At 44.4% G+C, this 19,222-nt stretch overlaps 1 protein-coding gene across 1 annotated transcript in view; it reads right to left on the bottom strand.

Moving 5' to 3' along the window:
* CCDC197 (coiled-coil domain containing 197) overlaps window positions 1–19,222 on the bottom strand; it is a 255,640-nt gene that overhangs the window by 46,194 nt on the left and 190,224 nt on the right. The window contains exon 7 of the mRNA XM_069637979.1: window positions 5,373–5,483. Coding sequence (XP_069494080.1) covers window positions 5,373–5,483 — 111 coding nt within the window. The remainder of the gene's footprint in view (window positions 1–5,372; window positions 5,484–19,222) is intronic.

Here is a 19,222-nt window from a genome sequence, read left to right as displayed (position 1 = left end):
ATTCTTTCAAATGGCCCAGGTTGAGGGGTTTCTTTCTGAAGCCCTGGCTTCGAAGCCAACTTTGGCCGTGTATTCAAGATCTTAGAATCATTGATGGTGATGGATTACCTCGTTGATTAAGAGAGATCCGGCTCCATGGCCAGACATAAACTAGGGGGCCGTTTGACAAAAAAATGACTACAAGTAACGCTGACTGACCGCTGAGAAAAAGCAGCTATTCTGTTCACAAATAAGCTACCATGAGTAACTAACTTATTCCTGACTTATTGGCAGATGTCAGGAGTAAGTTAGGATTACTCAAAGTAACTTCTTTGTGAATTGAACAGCACTCTTCAGGTTTAAGGCAAGTCATTCAGAGTTACTAACAGTAACTTCTTTGTGACTCCACCCATATATATTTTGTCTGTGATGACTGATCTTTCATGTATGCAGGGAGAATAGTTCGATGAATTAAACACAAGTTGGTCAAACAAGTCCTCATCTAAACAGTACAGCACAGTGTGGCATGTCTGGGGAGTATAGCTCAGCGACAACGTGGAAGCAAGACGACACGGAGCAACAGAGGTTCGATCCCCGGGTTCGCGCTTAGAAACCTCTGGGTATTAAGCACGTTATAAATAACTAATCATACCATATCAGATCATACCAGTAAATCTGCTTACATTATGCTGACTAAGATTACAGGATGGAAACCTCCTCTTTAAGGCACTCCGTCCATATGTTTCAAGGCAAGTTTGCCTGATTAACGTCCTTGTGAGAGACATTCACACACCTGAATATCTGAACAAACCAGATATAGCTGCAGCAGAATGTATTTCATGGACGCCAGAGCTAGCGGGTTCACAGCCCGTCTGAGTTTTTCATCCCAGTCTATTCACCAGGGTACACCTAGATATGTTCTCATCCTGTTTGGATTGGTTATGGTCATTATAAGGGCAATACAGACATTGATTGGGATTGGCTAGGGTGCCTGTCAAATCCGCTGTTTACCTCCCGGTGGCCTACATCACGGAGCAGATGGTGGTCCTCGTCATTCATGAATACCTCTGCCACATCCTTCAGTCTTAGAAATTTATAAGGCATTTGTTAGGCACCTATACAACAGAATAGTGTTTCCAGGCACCACAAGGCAAAGTAGGGCGGGAACAAGGGGAGTAAATAACAGTGGCAAACAGTAATATACAAATGTGGTCCTACTAGACCTTGTGACATTCGGACATGCAAGTGCAGTGCAGGGAGGGGTAGGAGATTAGGGAAGGGAGGGGGGAGCAAGGTATGGACAAGTGCTGGTGGGAGCCCGGGACAGAAATTCCAGAGTTCCAAGGGGAGCCAGGGGAGGAGGCAACAGGCAAAGTGCTGGGCCAGAGGAATCCCAGGTGGGATGCACAGACTTATATGGAAGGTCTTCCGAAAACTTCGGAAGACAAAACCTGGGTTCACTATAGCAAATTAATTACAAACAAATTTGAATCAATTACACAGTTTTAATGGTGCGTGCAACAATTTACTGTTACATAAAGTAAGCACAACGGTGAGAGATAAACAAATAAATAAACATAATTCATGTTCAATTAGTGTTGTTTACAAATACTTTTTACACAACATTTGTTAAAAACCAAAATTATTTCAGTATCTATACGATTTAGACAACTTCTGCGTGCCACCAAATAGGAGTTTCCTTCTGTGGCCAGTCGTGTAAGTGCTTTAAGTACAGATGTACCAAGACATGTTATAGACCATAATCAAAGAACAATCATTAGCACAGATATCTGAATGAGGAGGAGTTCTTGGCTAGGGTGAGATGTGTCTCTGCGAGTTGCATCCTATTTATCATGATGCGTTTTGGCATATAGAAGCCCTTCATCAGGTAAGTAATATCTGTGTTTCACCTAAAAGTAAAAGTGATATTGTATAAGTAAGTCTCTTAAGTCAAATTCTCTACGACATGTACATCTTAACATTTGTGTCCTGTGCTCATAAATCACTAACCTGGGAGTTGGAAGGATATTAGATGAATCTTTACTGCCAGGGAATGGGCTGGGGGGATGAAATCCCTCAACATATCTGTTGAAAAAGGAAGGTAGTTGTAAGCAATGATGCAGAATGGTCCTATGGTGCCGTTAAACGCAGGGCCTGTCGATTGTGGTAAGCGCTGTGTCCCTCGTAACAGCCACCTATATTGACAAGTGTGACATTGAAAGTGAGGTAAACTCACTGCTATTGCTTTGTGTCTGAGGTCAAACTCAGTATTCAATGTTTCACTATGTCCTGATTACACAGCAAGACAATCTTCTGTGACACATGGAGAAGGGACATCAGCGTGTCTGTTGGAAAGGAAATATATAATATTTAAAAGATATATGTGGATGTTCAAAAGGTGATCAAATGCTGGACCGTCGCTTAAATAAAAGCGCTGGGACCCACGTAAATGACCGCCTTTCAGAAACTTTCACAAATATGCATGATGTGAGCAAAGATGAGAAGTACTCACCCTTTTTTGTAGGATGTCTGTATTTCGAACTTAGTTTTCCTGTTCAGCCCTCTGACTGTTTGGAGTACGTGTCCTGTGGAAATGAGGGGCAGCCATTAATGGTTGGCATGTGTTATTATGCTAGAAACGTAGGCAGTTGATATATCTATCAGGACCATGAGGGAGCAGGCATTAACTGCCGAAATGTATCGATTAAGCTTACTGTTGCTGTCGCAGTGTTCGAACGACAAGTTCAGGAAAGTGAAACTGCAGTCAGCGCGCGTACACGAATGAGGTGTCCGGTCGCTAAGCAACATGAACGCATGCGTGTGGTATAATTGTAGTAACTGGGGTCGAACTGCCAGTAATAGTCATACACCATTTTGTAAATGTGTACTTTTACTGGACTGTGGTCCTGTAAACTGTTGACTGTGTGACACTGATGACCTACTGGGGAACGCATCAAATAATGTCCCATAAATGTTGGGGGAATCTACTGTAGTCTGTATGTTACTACATTGAAGGGTAGCATTCTGTAGGTTGCAATGAAGCGAATCACGGTGTGATGCTCATCAGCTGGGAACCGGCTGGAGATTGTATCCTGTCATGAATCAGATGTCTAGGAATATCAAAAGGGGAGGGAGGGTTTATTGTATCATTACAAGTAGCAACTTAAATCAGATTCCAAATCCATGCCTCGTGGAAACATGGAGTAAAGTTGATCGATCCAATGGATCGCTCGTTGTTGCATTAGTCTATTCAAGTTTCCTCCTCTTCTTGACAGACATTCATGTTAAAAAAAATGATGAACTGTATTTGTGCTATTGTATGTCTTAGTGAATTAAAATGTTGCACTACTGGAGATTTGTCTGATGCAAGCCTGATGTTTGACTTGTGTTCCACGCAGCGTTTTTTGGCTTTCCTGGTAGTCATGCCCACGCAATAAAGACCACATGGGCATTTGATGGTGGTGCGTTCCTTGGGTTTCAAAGCTTCCTGTCTGGATGTGTTCATAACTTTGATTGCACTGACTTGTACAGATTTGGAATTGTAGCTCTGTATAAGGGAATTTCTCAGTGAGTAGTTCACCTTTGGACAAAAAATCTTGATCCTCAGAAATGATACGTCTGCATCTCAGGAAATGACTGCGAGGAATACTTTCAATAGTTTTTCTAGGGTGAAAACGTGTGGCAAACAGCAGACTGTTCTTGTCAGTAGGTTTCGTGTAGATGGTTGTTTGTAATCTGCCTGCTTTAGAGTAGACCAGTACGTCTAAAAATTTGATCAATGTTTTACTGGTTGTTTGAGTGAATTTGATTCTTGGAGCTAGTGAGTCCATGAATTCCTCAATGGTCCCATTCCATATACCAAACAGGTCATCAATGTATCTCAGGAAACTATAAAGATGTTTCTTCCATCTTTCATTGTGTACCATGTATGATTCCTCCAAGTAGGACATATATGTATTTGCATAGCTGGGAGCCATGGCCGCGCCCATCGAGGTACCGGAGATCTGACAAAATATCTATCTTCAAACATGAAGACATTGTTGCCATGGACAATGGTGAGTAATTTCAATGTTAGTAACTGATCAGCTTTTGGGACTTCTTTGGTGTCGAGTAACAGCCATTCCATTGCTTTTAGTCCTCTGTGGTGTGATGTTAGTGTACAGACTTGCAATGTCCATGTTGAACAAGATGTCAGTGTTCTCATCAAATATAATTCCATCCCGTTTCTTCAAAACATTATTGGTGTATTTGATGTAGGAGGAAAATCCATGAGTCAATGGTTGTATCACCCGATCAATATATTGGGCTAATGGTTCTAGTAGGCTGTTATTTGCTGCTATGATTGGACGTCCAGGTGGATCTAGGAGATTGTTATGAACTTTGGGCAGAATGTAGATAACTGGCATTGATGGATGTATATTGGTGAGAAATATCTTTGTCCGATTGGTGACCAATTCATCGGCTTCTGCCTCTTCAAGGGGATGCACAGCCGCCAGGCAGGGGCCCCGCAAGGGCAGTGCTGAGGGGGGAAGGAGTGAGGATGTTGGTGTTGACTGGTTAGTGGGCCTGGTAACCTGTGAGATTCATGAAGGAGCAGGCCACAAGTCTCAGTGGCGGTGGGGTGATTATCAGGGGAGGGAAAGAGGTAGAGATAAGAAGAGTTTTGAGAGGTTTCTGGAACATAAGGAGATCCGGCTCAAGTCTGAGACGGGCAGGGAGGCTGTTCCAAAGTGAGGCACCAGTCGAAGAGAGAGACCTGCCCCTAATTCTCTGCTTGGAGAAGCGTTTGATAAGTAGGGAGTTCGAGTTAGGTGAGCACAGGGCATTATTTAGGGACTTTGTCGTAATTTATAACAGAACATCTATTAGCGTCATACCGTTTAGGGTATCGGGGGAAAAACAGTTAAAATTTACATTTGTGTGGAAAATGTAATGGTGCTAAGAGGGGGCGGCGGGGGGTGTAGATGGAATGGTGGCTGTAACAGGTAGTTTTTCATGAGTAAATGACTGTGTGGATTCATAGGGTCTATTTAACAGAGCAAGCAAAAATAATGTGCTCCCTCTTTTTTTTATATGAATATCATCTAATAAAATTGAACCTTCATGTGAAATGAAAAGCAATAAAAAAAGTTACTATTGAAAAAGCATTCAATATCAATGTTTTTTTAAGTTTGTCAGAAACATCTTGGACAGATTTAAATAGCGCAGTAATTTGATACAACCTGAAGCGGACTACAGCATATTGCCTGTGCTTCATAATCTTAAATAAGTATGTGATTTCAAATGATGCTGAACTACAATGCCTGAATCAAATGAACAATGCTCTACAGAGTTCAGTCCAACAGTGTACCTTGTCCTGGAATGGCCACAGATCCCCACAAGCAAGCCCCTACCTGGTATCTGAAGTGGCCTTTGCTCAGGTTGCTATTCATTTCGAGTTGTTTGTTTTTATCCTGGATCTTATCATAGTTCTTGTAAAGCTGGGACAGCTCACTGTTCATCATCTGAGGAGAGATAGTAACTTTTATTCAGTGTCTGCTAAATTTAACAAAGCATTTCGCAAATAAGAATGGCGACTAGCCTCAATTGACAGAACAATAGCAACCCAATATTGCACTTGCATGGAGAATAAAAGAGAGAAACAACAGATGGCAGATCTGATTTTATTGAAGGAGTATTACTGATCAGGCCTGGAGGTAGCCTTTCATGTTTGTTTCTGATAAGGCTGCAGGTTCTGCTTCTTTGCTTGGTGGCTAGCTCAATCGAAGCATGCTTGCCTTGGGAACAAGAGGATACCGTGCAACATGGTTTTGATATCCGAGTCGTGCCACCTCAGCCATACACCACCATCGGCCCAAGGTTGATAAATGAAGTACAACGAGAGGGCAGTAAACGGGATACTGATAATTACACCGCTAAGAAGCTGGAGGAATCCACAAGGGAGTCTTGCCCTCTTTCTCAGTTATTTGCATCTATATCCAAAGTCAAAGCAGATATTACACTAGAAGGCACCAAATAATATAATTCGCTAATAATTCTTAATGGTTAATTATTTATTAGTACTAGTCACTTCACTGATAGGGTGCAATATATTTTAACAGAGTGTATGTCAGCACGACAAAAAATGGGGGCAAGTAGAAACAGGCACATCCACACAGGAATAAACATGAAGTGCATGTGCAGAAAAACAAGCAGATGGCTGGATTTTAGTTGGAACTTTTTGTAGCTATACAGTATGGCCAGTCAATAAAATAATGCAGTATTAGCAAAGTAAGAACACAATAATGATGACTTTGCCCACATATCGCCAGCATTTGCCCCTGTAAGAATACACGTATTATGGGTTTTCCCAAATTATGCCAGCATTTGCCCCTCAAAGGACACTTCAGTGATGGCTTTTGCCCAAGTAGTACAACTATTGGCCCCAGTAAGGACACCACTGTGATGATTTTGACCAAATATTGCATTTACCCCTATAAGGATAGAATTGAGTTTTGCCCCGAAATGCTAGAATGTGCCCCTCTATTCAACACCTGTGATGATTCTTCCCCAAAAATGCCAGAATCTACCCCTTTAAGGGAATGCCTTTAATGTCTTTGCTCCAGAACACCAGAAGGATTTGCACCAACTTGCCAGCATTTGCCCATGTAGGAACACATCTGTGATGGAGTGGTCCCAAAATGGCAGCATATCCCTCTGCAAGAACATACCTGTGATGCCTTGCTATCAAAAGGTCAACTTTTGTCTCCGTTTAACGATTCACAGGATCTCGACATCCCTTCCCAGGGGGGAGTCCTTCCCTATGAGGTTAAGGAAGTGAGGCCTCTACTCAAAATTCCACCTAGCGGTGGCAGAAAGCGGGGCCTCATAGGGAGATACTCCCCTTCTGGGGATAAGGACTCCCTTTCCATGAAGGAACTCCCTAACCCCCTTTCCATTGCGACCGTCTCACTGCCAAAAATCCCTGATAACAATACTGTTTGTTATGGCAATGTCTCTTCAGCCTTCGATTCACAAAGTAATATAATCGACGAACAAGAGCGAAAGAAATCTGCAGAATAATAACGGGCTGCCTTACCATGATACTGTGAAGAGTTGGCCTCAAGGAGGCATAAAGATTAGTTCAACAACATCAAAGAAGGACTTTGCCTTTATGCTGGGGGTCCAGCAACAGGAAATATGAGAGAGAAAGGACTGCGAGAAAGAGAGAGCAGCTGGCGTGAAGCCAGCCCATCCTGGGAATTTCAATCCTGGGAACACAAAGCTGTACGAATGCTGACCCACAGACAAGGACGGTCAGCAGAGCACTGCAGTGGAAGCCGAGCTTGAGCCCCTTGGAAAGAGAGAGAAACCAGCGGTGGTGTGGCCTCAGGGAGGTGGACCATGTGGTCCTGCAACTACACCAGAACTGTGTGTTCCAAGTCTCTGCAGAGCTGTTAGGACGAAGTGGTGAGCAGAGTGAAGAAAGCAGGAAGCGCTGAAGCAACGCGAGTAAGCCTATCACCCCAGGAAGAACTTGCGACACAGTCTCGACACATTGCAGGTAACGGGAACTGCAGGAGACCCGGTAAGGTTTTGGGGTACTTACGAATGAAGAAAGCCTCAGGCGTAATCTCTCTTGTCACAGGAGTGATATCCAGAGAAACAAGAGTCAATAAAGCTTTGGGAGTCATCTCCCTTGTCACGGTAGTGACACCCAGAGAATCCAAAGTCAAGGAAGCCTTGACAGTAGTGAAACCCAGAGAATCCAGAGTCAAAGCTTCGGGAGTAATCTCCCTTGTCACAGTACTGATACTCAAAGAATCCAGAGTCAAGAAATCCTTGGGAGTAATCTCCCTCATCTCAGTGGTGAGATTCAGAGAACCAAGAATCAAAAGTACATTGGGAGGAATCTCCCTCATCACAGTGATAATCCAAGTAGGATCAAAGAAGGTATTAAACCACAAGAGCTGTCTGGAGGTAGTCTCCATCCAGCTGTAAAACAGGGAAGATTTGCTGGGATTGCAAAGCAAGCTTTCTGATGCCATTGGGAAGCAGTAAAGAGACTTTTGAGGATCATTGCCAAACACTTACTTAATGAAGTACTGGAGGCAGAAGAATGGGGTGATGTAGGAGAAGAGAAATTGGAGATAACTAAACTGGAGACCGGGGAGATCTTCAGCTTCCAGCTTATTGAACAGGAAACCATTCAGGCTTTAATACTTCGATTAAAACCAACGAAAGATCTAGCATTTCCTATGCCAGCCTGTACTGCTAACAGTCTTGCTTCCAATCTTACCCCATTTATAACAACTTTTGTGAATAAATCACTTACAGAAGGCTATGTTCCTTGTGCACTCAAGAGGGCACTGGTAAAACCCCTATTGAAAAAAAACAAATTTGGATCCCAAGGTACTTAAAAATTATCACCCGTTAGCCAATTTATGTTGGCCCACTAAAATCCTGGAGAAAATAGTCTATAACCAATTCCAACAGTTTGTGGACAGTAAAGACATACTGGATGAACATCAATCAGGATTCCGCCCTAATCATGGGACGGAGTCGGCTTTGTTAGCAGTCCAGGATGATCTACTAGAAGCAGCAGACAGGGGAAGCAATTCAATATTGTTGATGCTCGACCTATCTGCAGCATTTGATACTATCAACAACAAGACTGTCCTTCAACGGATCAAAAGCATCTGTTATGCTTAAACTAAAATGGAGCCATGATGGATATTTACTTCATGCCGCAGTGAAAAGCTGCACTCATTTTGCTGAGAGTTAGATTCACGGTGCTGAAGAAAACATGCTTTCCAAACCTGGAATGCAGTCAAGAACATTTCTGCTGGGAAAGCTAACTTTGTTATGTCTTGTTATGAGCTATGGGACTGTTTTTCGTGGTGCTTGTTTTTAGAGGAGGGAGGCACTCTGCTCCTTGAGGGTACGGTCAGTTGACCCAGCTGGCAACCAACGGCTGCTCATTAATGTGCAAGTGCATTGCCAGAAGGTTCGAGAAATCGCCACCCCTTTTCGGAGTGTGCATATATGCGGAACCCCGGGGGTGGTCAGGTGAGACTTAAGCCGGAGGGGGACGCTTTCGTCCGGCATTCCTGTGAGCTGTTGTGCTCTCGGCCTGGCTGTTATCGGGGTCTTCCAGCCGCTTCTGGCGAGATGAGGAATCCAGTTACGCTCAGGGTGATGTATTTCCTTTTGATTCCTTTGCTTCTTCTGTGATTTATGTCTATGTTTCTTCTGTGATTTATTTCTATGTTATCATTGGTTGCTTCTAAGCTTTGAATAAACAGCCGTATAAGTGCTCATTATTCTCTAAGAGTGTGTGGTTGCAAGTTATTGCGTCTTTCTGCGTTCAAAGTATTGGCTCTGTAATTGCATTGGTGATTTATGTTTTTCCGTGCACTCTGGGAGAGTAATACATCATCGAAAGAGCAGACAAAGTGGTGGTAGACTGGTTTGACTCCTTTTTACAGGATAGAACACAGCGGGTAACTCTGGGAGCATTTCTCTCAGAATTAATACAACTGAGGTGTGGAGTCCCCCAGGGGTCAGCACTCTCCCCGCTGATTTTTAATCTATACATCCAACCACTATTTGATATCTTGAGGAGAAACGGCTTACGATTTCACTCATATGCGGATGATACACAGATCTATGTGGAGACACACAATCTGTCGGAGGCATTTGAGATGATAGACCGCTGTATGCAAGATGTAAAAAAGTGGATGGCCTGCAACCAACTACAACTTAATGCAGGAAAAACAGAAATTATTCTGTTCCGATCAGAGAAGAAATATAGAGAGGAAGACACAAATTATAACCCGCAAATCCTGGGAGTGAGCATCCCATTCTCAAGGAAAGTGAAAAATCTCAGCTGTATTTGGCAAGACAATCTGGCCAGTGAAGCCCAGACAGGGGCAAAAGTAAAATCAGTATATTACTCCCTGCGACTGCTCAGAAATGTACTTCCTTTTTTAACATCTCAGGATCTCCACATAGTGGTGGGAGCCCTGGTTAACTCCCACCTTGATTACTGCAACAGCCTCTTGACAGGGATCCCAAGGAAACAAATGCTAAGATTGCAGAGGGCCCAGAATGTGCCCATTAGGCTAATAGCTCATCTAGGCAAAAGAGATCATGTGTCCACAGCCAGGAAAATGTTGCACTGGCTGATGGTGGAAGACCAAATTAAATTTAAGGTGGCATGCCTGGTGTACAAGTGCTATCACAAATGTGCACCCCGATACTTGAACACCAGAATTCGACACTATTATCCAAACAGAGTTCTCCGCTCAGAAGATAAACTACTGGTATGCGTCCCGAGGACAAAATGTATCTCTAAAGGGGATAGAAGATTCTCTGTATTTGGGCCCAAACTCTGGAACCAGCTGCCCTTAATCATTCGCTCATGCACCACTCTGGAAAGATTCAGAAAGGAAATGAAAACCTTCCTGTTTAAATGACCCTCTCCTCTAGGACCGCGTTACTTCAGACTCGCCACAGCGATATATCCAATCCTTTAGTTAACATCTGCGCCCGAATGCAGTTATCTGCCTGGTGTGCATAAGAAATGAATCAAAATCAAAATCACCATTCCAAAACAGCCCTTACGGCTGTGCAAGCCGGCTAAGAAGAAGGGAGTCATTCTCCTGGCCGTACTTTTGTTATTGAATCAGAAGCTAGAGCAAAGGATTGTTGAGAAAGAGATAAAGACTAAGCCAGTTCACCAGGAGAAGGTAGTCATTCTTCTGGTACTTGTTTCATTTGGATGATGAACCCTTTTGTAGATTAGTAGTAGGTTTAGAGTAGGTGTTTGGACAGAGGACGGATACTTTTTATATGAATAAACATCCTGATAATGAGCTCTGTGTTGATATTTGTTTAGGCAGGGATAACCTCTTAGAAACAGGGAGAGGTAGGTTATTTTCTTTATTTCTACAATAAAAGTGTTGTTGAAACATGTCACCCCTTTGTCCGACTCCTTACTCCACCAGATATGGTATCAGCAGTGGGATACTGCCCAACTGATAAAAATGGGGGTTCCCTTAATTTCTGCAAGCTTACTCCTAAAACCTCCAACCCAATTGTCTCTACTGCCGAGTCTATCGGTTCTGATATTCACAGTAGCAGTGACGTTAACATTGCTGTAGGTGAATTAGTTCCCATTAACCTAATTCTATCTCCCCCGAAAGGCACTGTAATGAAACAAGAGTAAGACTCAGATACAGATGCAATCTGATGATTGCTAAAGACCTTTATTAAAATAAAAGTAGGGTTGGAGAAAGACCTATCTTGCCCTATCACTATGAGGCGTTTCCCTGCCTCAACGAAACTAAAGGATGTCAGCGTCAGAATGTTCAAAAATAAAAGAGTCCTCTGTCCTGTGTCCAAAATCCTATCCTGACCCTTAGAAGCTAAACTAAAAGAAATGTGCAAAGGGGAAAAGTATTTCACTCGGCCATCTGTAGGCTTTCCCATTGTTTCAACACAAAGTTCACACAGTGCGCAAATAAAAAAATAATCAAAGTTCCACAATGTTTCACGATTATCTGGAGGGGTGGGGGGGATGGGTGGCTTCCCTACCCCGGAGTCTCTCAGCTTCCTCTCAGCTTTTAACCACAATTCTCTTTTCCAGACATGTACAGTTATCCACTCAAGGGGGTATGGGTCCCTTCCCCTAGACTTCACACCCTGAAGGGTTATTTTCCTCCCCTTGGCTTGCTTGGCTCGCCACAGTTCAATCACCTTTCCATCTCCTGGGTTTCACACCATTCCAAGAGGCTACCTTCCCTCTACTGGCACCTCTTATTTGTAATACCCTTCTTTCTAATTGGGTGCAGGGCCCAGACTCACAACCACACTTCCTGGTATCCTCCTTTGGCAGTACTTTCCCAATGTTCTCTTTCAGTGTGGGTCATGTAAGGAAGGCATGGTATCAAACGATACAATGGATGACAGTTCAAAGGTGTTTATTAAACATCAATTGGGTTTGAAAAATGCCTATTTAATCCTAAATCTAAAGATGGGAGCAAATTATGATCATCAAATAATAATAACGCAGTCCTAGTGGTGTCTTTTTTGTTTATTATCTATGATGCGCGCCAGACCCAGAAATATCAAGGCGCAACAGTTATAAGACAATTCAAAGCTTAGTTACAAGGGGTCAAAAGTATAAACATTAACTACAGAGCAGGATAGACTGCTATTTACAGATATTACAGGCATTATGTACAATGTTGTAGTTATCTCCCCCTTGGGGTAGCATATGTTAGGTCATGAAGTATGGTACAATTCTTACAAAGGCAGAGTTTAGACATATTTGCACATATTTACAAATGTTATATATATGGAACATTTGGTGTGGGTTGCAGAAATAGGATGGGCATTTTTAGTTACAATTCAGTTGATATCCTGTGAGTTAATGGTCATTGGCTTTCAATCACAGGATGGTGTTGGTTCTGAGGTTAAGATAGGACTGGTCTATTCTCAGTGTAGGAGGCAGGAAGTTCCATAGTTTAGCCGCTTTAACGGGGAAACTATTACCTCTAATCGTGGTTAGTTTAAATTTGGGGATGGACAAGCGGTCCCCGCTTTCTGATCTTGTGGGTCTTGAGGATGTCTGTTTGTGGAATCTCTCAGAAAGGTAAATAGGGGCAGCGTTGTTAAGAAATTTATGGGTAAGCAACACGTTTTGTCAAAATAGAAGGGCCTATGCTAATGAACCTATTGCCAATCCTTACTTCTAAATACAAATGTTGTGGCAAACAATGTTATACAAAAGAAAAGTGTTCAAGAAATATGACATGCATTACTTACCGTAATAGCATTTCTGATGATTGTATCTGCTTAGATTCACATGCTGTGCATTTAGTCCGATTTCAAATGGATTTTGTCCTCCCACATATTCCTCACTCAAATTTTGTCTGCCAGTCTTGCTGCTTCTTTGGAAGATTTTCACCAGAGGGCGCTGTGCTCGAGCCCGCACAGTCGTAATCCCTTCGAGGGGCAGCGCGAATGTCGACGTCATCCGTCGTATAAAGGGCACGAGCCGCGCCCGTTGATTTCAGTTCTGTTTTTCTGAGCTTCTGCTTCATGTTTCGAAACTGCGCGTCAGTTCTTTTATTGAAAGTATGTCTTCATTTTCTTCTCCTACCACACTCAAGACGGGTTTTAAGAAATGTCTGAAGTGTGGAAGGAAGATGTCCATTACCGATCCTCACCGCAACTGCCTTTGGTGCCTCAGCCCTGACCATCGGGTCGACAAGTGCGGTTCGTGTCAGGCGATGACGAGTAAGGCTCTTAAGGAACGCCAAGGTAAGCCAGCGGTGGGAGGGGAGCCTTAAGTCTGCAAAAAGACTCGGGAGAGTCTAGTAGAATATCTCAACACGAGTCGAGGCGGTCAAGGTCAAAGAGTCGCTCGAGGAAATGCTCCACCTCTTCATCTAAAAAAAATTGAAGAAGTGACGTCACAGATCTTCTTCCTCTTCTTCCTCCTCGCCTGAGAGAAGATTTATTTCATGTCCTTCCAAGCAGGATTCCCCTAAAAAATGGGAGGCCTTTAGGGCTTCAATGCTAAAAAACGGTGAGAAGGCAGGCCCGACCCCCTCAAAAAAAATGAAGAGCATGCCCCTGTCCACTCCAAGAGTGACGGAGGGAAATCTAAAAGTAAACACGCAAAATCCAACAAAAAGTCGAGGGCGTCCTCGGAGGAAGATTCTCCGGCACCTCATGAGAGAAAACAAAAACCACTGGTGCATAAATCTAGGTTGACAGAAGCCAAAATGGCGTCATCGTCGAAGTTAGCATCGACTCGACGCATCCTTTGACGTCTATGTCGAAGCCATTATCCAAGATGGCATCGGTACCTTCAGCCACAGTGTCGAAGCCTCCCTCAACAACATCAAAGCCTTCCTCGATGACCTTGAGAATTCACTCGAATATATCGAAGCCAGCGTCCATTCCATCGACACCTTCGAGCCTTTGTTGAGGAAATCTTTAATACCAATACCCACAGCGACACCTATGGCTAAGTCTAGATCAATGCCACCAGCTTTACCAGATAAAATCTTCCATCCTCAGCCCAGGCAGGAATTCTTTAGATCCATCTCCTCTATCTTTGAGGAACACTCCTCTGATGAGGATATTACATCAGCTGGTGTTAAATTTGGGACAAGAGAAGTTCCTGAGGAACTAATAGACTTAAATACCAAAATAGCTGACCTTTATGACTGTGTTCAATCGGCCAGTGGCCTAGATACCTCCCCTGAGGTAGAATTTGAAAGACCAGACCCTGCAGAACCTGGATATAGGAACCTCATGGGAAGGGTCATCGACTTCATAGGGTGGAAGACATTGTCCCCGAGTTACGACCAGGATGACATGACAGATATTATTGATGAAGGGCCACAGAAGGACCCGAACCTTCCTTTCCTCAAGCTCTGCAAAAAAGAGTAATGGCGAATTGGGAAAACCCGGAATCTTTACCAGCTGTCAATAAAAAATGTGTTGGAAAGTACAGACCTTCATCTTCAGATCCAGAATATCTGTCTAAGCATCCCTCACCTGTGAGCTTGAGGCAATCAGCTTATCCTTCCATGCCACCTGATAGGGACAAGAAGATTGATGCTTGGGCGGGGAAAGTCTTTACTTTGGGCAGTATGGCCCTTAAATCTACTAATGTAACTTGTACTTTAGCTAGATTTACATACACCTTGTGGGACTGTTTGAACGCAGCGGCTGAACACATCCCGGAGGGTCAGGAACGGGATGGTTTCCTGGCGATAGTAAGGGATGGAAAGGAGGCTATGGAGGAGTGCCTCAAGTCAGGACTGGACACTGCTGATAGTGTGAGCAGGTCCATGGCGGCTAGCACGGTTTTACGCAGATTTGCTCGGCTCAGGAAATCTGGTTTTGCATCTGATGTACAGTCCAGGTCACTCAATATGCCCTTTGACTGCTTGAGGCTGTTCGGCAGCAAGGCGGATGAGAGTTTAGAGAAGCTGCAGACCTCGAAAGCGGCAGCTAAATCACTCAGCGCTGCTATAAAACAGCCCCAACAACATTCAAACGCAGGGTCATCTTCCTGGAGAAACTGTCCCTTTCGTTTCTACTCCTCTTTTGGAAGAGGGAAGGAGCAGGCCAGTCAAAGAGGTCAACAGAGAAGACCCCCTCGTGGTGGAAAGGGAAAAGGTGCTAGATCAGCCCCAGCAGCGGCTACTTCCTCCTCAGCCACTTCTGCAGCCGCTGCAAAGCCAATCTGAGGTCTTTACCCACAAAACCCTGCAGGATCACTCGGTATCTGAACGACTGGCGGGGCATTACGTCAGATACCTGGGCGCTAGAGATAGTGACCCATGGTTACTGCCTTCCTTTTTATCAAAGGCCTCAAGATCATCCACCTGGAGCCAGCTCTGTCAAAATTCCAGACCCGCTCCTTGTGCAGGAGATTTCAACCCTGCTAGAGAAAGGTGCAATAGAACATGTACCTGTAGCAGAGAGGAACAAGGGTTGGTACTCCCTGTATTTTCTCATCCCCAAGAAGGATGGAGGATTGAAACCCATCTTGGACTTAAGAAATTTGAACAAATTCCTCAGGAAGGACAAGTTCAAGATGGTGACCCTTTCTCAGATCCTTCAGGCTCTTCAACTTCAGGACTGGCTGGTCTCATTGGACCTATAGGATGCTTTCTTTCATGTGCCAATCCATCTCAAGCACAGAAAGTACCTGAGGTTCGCAGTTGGCGGATCTCACTATCAGTTTTGAGTTCTGCCATTTGGGCTGACCTCCGCCCCAAGGGTTTTCACCAAGCTGATGGCGGTAGTGGCAGCGAGTCTCAGGAGAGGGGGGAATTACATCTACCCTTACCTAGAGGATTGGCTAATCAAGGCAAGTTCACCCGAACGAGCCCGAGAACATCTAACCATGAGCTGTCACTTCCTACACAAGCTGGGCTTCTCCCTCAATTACAGCAGTTACAAATGATTCCAAGCCAAAGACTCCAATTCATCGGAGCTGTCCTGGATACAACCTCAGGGAAAGCCTCGCCTCCCGAGGAGAGAGCTCACACATTCTGCAGATGGTAACAAGGTTTCAAAATGCCCAACATCTGCCGTCTTTTGATTTTCTAAAGTTGCTAAGCCTCATGGCATCCTGCATCTTTCTGGTGCCAGAGGGCAGGTTGAGGATGCAATCCCTTCAATGGGCCCTCAGGACTCAATGGTCCCAGTTTTCAGAAGAGATGTCAGATCTTCTGCAAGTCCCGGCCAGAGTGGCCCAAGATCTACTATGGTGGGCTTGCAAGGAAAATATCCTCAAGGGAGAACCTTTTTGGCAACCATGGCCGAAGAAAACAGTAGTGACGGACGCCTCACTCACAGGGTGGGGAGCCCATACCAATGATCTGACAATCAGCGGTCGTTGGTCTCCATCGGAGTCCAAACTACATATTAACCTTTTGGAGCTGAGGGCAATCAGACTAGCGCTGAAGGCCTTTCTGCCCTCTGTATGGGGAAAGAATGTCCTGGTAATGACTGACAACACAGTGGCTCTGTACTACCTCAACAAAAGAGCAGGCGTAGGATCACTCCCGCTGTGCAGAGAGGCAATGCAGCTCTGGTTTTGGGCAATGCAAGAAGGAATCTCTCTATCGGCAGTTCACCTAGCCGGAGAGAAGAACACGGCGGCAGATGCTCTGAGAAGGCAGAGCACAGTCTTCCACGAGTGGGAACTAGCTCAGCAAGTCCTTCTAGAGATCTTCGCCCTTTGGGGAACCCCTCAAGTGGATCTGTTTGCGACCAAAACCAACCGGAAGTGCGAACAGTATTGCTCAAGGGAATTTCCCCCAAGAGGAGCTCTAGGGGACGCGTTCGTAGTGGATTGGGTTTTTCCACTCCAATACACGTTCCCTCCAGTCCCCGGGAAGTAATCAGGAGGTTGGGAAAGTTCAGGAACACCATGATCCTAATTGCCCCAGATTGGGCCAGGAGAACGTGGTACCCGGACCTTCTGGACATGTTCATCTGCCCTCCAATTTGTCTTCCACAAAGAGAGGATCTCCTCTCACAAACGGAAGGTCAAGTTCTCCATTCAGAGGTCGAAGCTCTCAGCCTTCAAGCATGGCTCCTGAGAGGCTGAGGTACAAGGATTGGGACCTTCCGGACAACGTTATGGAGATTTTGCTTTCGGCCAGAAGGCCGCAACAAAATCCTTGTACTGATGTCGTTGGATGAAATTCAGTAACTGGTGCAGGGATAAGGATGTGGACCCTTTTCAATGTAGCATTCGCATGGTGCTTTCTTTTCTTTTACATCTGGCCAACTTGGGGCTCCAGGTTGGCACTATTAAAGGATATTTAGCAGTGCTATCTAGCTTTAAGCGCTCCTCCGAAAATGTTTCTTATTTTAAAATGCCTTTAGTTGTTCAGTTTCGGGCTAACAAATGTGTTCCCTCCAACACCTTTTCAAATTCCTATCTGGGATTGAAATTTAGTTTTAAAATTTCTTATGCGTGCCCCCTTTGAGCCTTTACATTCTTGTCCTTTAAGGCTCCTAACTTTAAAAACTGTTTTACTAGTGGCTTTAACATTAGCCCGTAGGGTGAGTGAGTTGCAGGCGCTCTCTTGCAAGCCTCCTCATACCATTTTCCACAAGGATAAGGTCATTGTGAAGGTCAAACCTTTTTTCTTACCTAAAATAGTTTCAGATTGCCATCTGTCACAAAAGATCACTTTACCTTCCTTTTACCCTCCTCCGCACGCTAGTAAAGAAGAGGAAAGGTTCCACAGGCTGGACCCTAAAAGGGCTCTCAGCTTCTATATCTCTACACTAGAGAGATTTAGACAAACTGACCAGTTGTTTGTCGGTTACACTGGACACAAATTGGGCCTTGGAGTGTCCAAACAAACTTTATTCAGATGGATAATTCTGGCAATATCTGAGTGTTACAAATTGGCTGGGAAAGAGCCTCCAGATGGACTAAGGGCTCATTCAACCAGGGGCATAGCAACTTCTACAGTTCTTCAGAGGGGTGTTCCGGTGCAGGACATTTGTGCGGTGGCCACCTGGTCATCCTTGCACACCTTTGTAAAACATTACTCTTTAGACTCCACTTCTTACCAAGGAGGCCTTTTTGCAAAAGCCGTCCATCATTCAGTACATAATTAAAAACTCTGGTACTCCCTCCTCCAAATTACAACTGCTGTGGGAGTCTATCTAAGATGAGGAATACGTGGGAAGACACAATCCATTCGAAGAACAAGTTACTTACCAACTGTAACGTTCTTTCGACTGGATGTTCCTCCCACGTATTCCTCATCGACCCCCCCCAACTTACCCCTCTGTACAGTTTTTACGCTTTTTGCACTTGTACTTCCTTAAGAGCCCGACATCCTTCGATGCCTGATACAACTGATGCGATCATTAACATCGAAAAAACAGAACTGAGACCAACGGGCACGGCTCGAGCGCCTTATACGACGGATGGCGTCGACATTCGACGGCGGCCCTCAAGGGATTACAACTCCGCGGCCTCAAGCACAGCGCCCTCTGGCAAAAATGTTCCCAAGAAGCAGCAAGGCTGGCAGACAATATCTAAGATGAGGAATATGTGGAAGGAACATCTAGTCGAAAGAACATTACAGTTGGTAAGTAACTTGTTCATCTAGTGGTAATCAGGGAGTATTGCATCTTTCGACATGGGCATGACTGTAACACTATCCTTAACATGACGTACCCAAAATCCCTCATGTGTCGATGTCCCTCTGATTGTGTTTTTTTCTGCCGTAAGGAAGCCTTATAGTTAGTGTGAGTGAGTACGTAAGAGAGAAGGTGTAAGATGTCTGTTCCTTCTACTCCATGAGGGGAGGAAGGGTGGGGCGCATGTGAATCTAAGCGGATACAATCATCAGAAATGCTATTACGGTAAGTAATGCATGTCTTCTGATGCTTGTTAATCTGCTTAGAATCACATGCTGTGCATAGACTAGCGAGCAGTACTCAGAGATGGTGGTGGGATGTGAGAAGGAACAGTAGCAAAGAGAAGTCTTAGCACTGCTTGTCCAACGTGAGAATCAGATCTAGAGTGTGTATCTTGGAAGTAGTGTTGTGTACAGGTGTGTACAGAACTCCAGGTTGCTGCTTTGCAAATGGACTCAAGAGGAGCATTTGCAATGAATGCTATGAAAGCCCCTGTGCGCTGAGTAGAGTGTGCTCCAGGCTTGAAGGGCAGATCTCTCTTGGCAAGTGTGTAGCA

This window comes from Ambystoma mexicanum, chromosome 14 (genome assembly GCF_040938575.1).
Source record: "Ambystoma mexicanum isolate Mex_15411 chromosome 14, UKY_AmexF1_1, whole genome shotgun sequence".
In the NCBI taxonomy this organism is placed as follows: domain Eukaryota; kingdom Metazoa; phylum Chordata; class Amphibia; order Caudata; family Ambystomatidae; genus Ambystoma; species Ambystoma mexicanum.
Note: the sequence above shows the minus strand (reverse complement) of the source record. Positions and strands in the feature narration are given on the sequence as shown.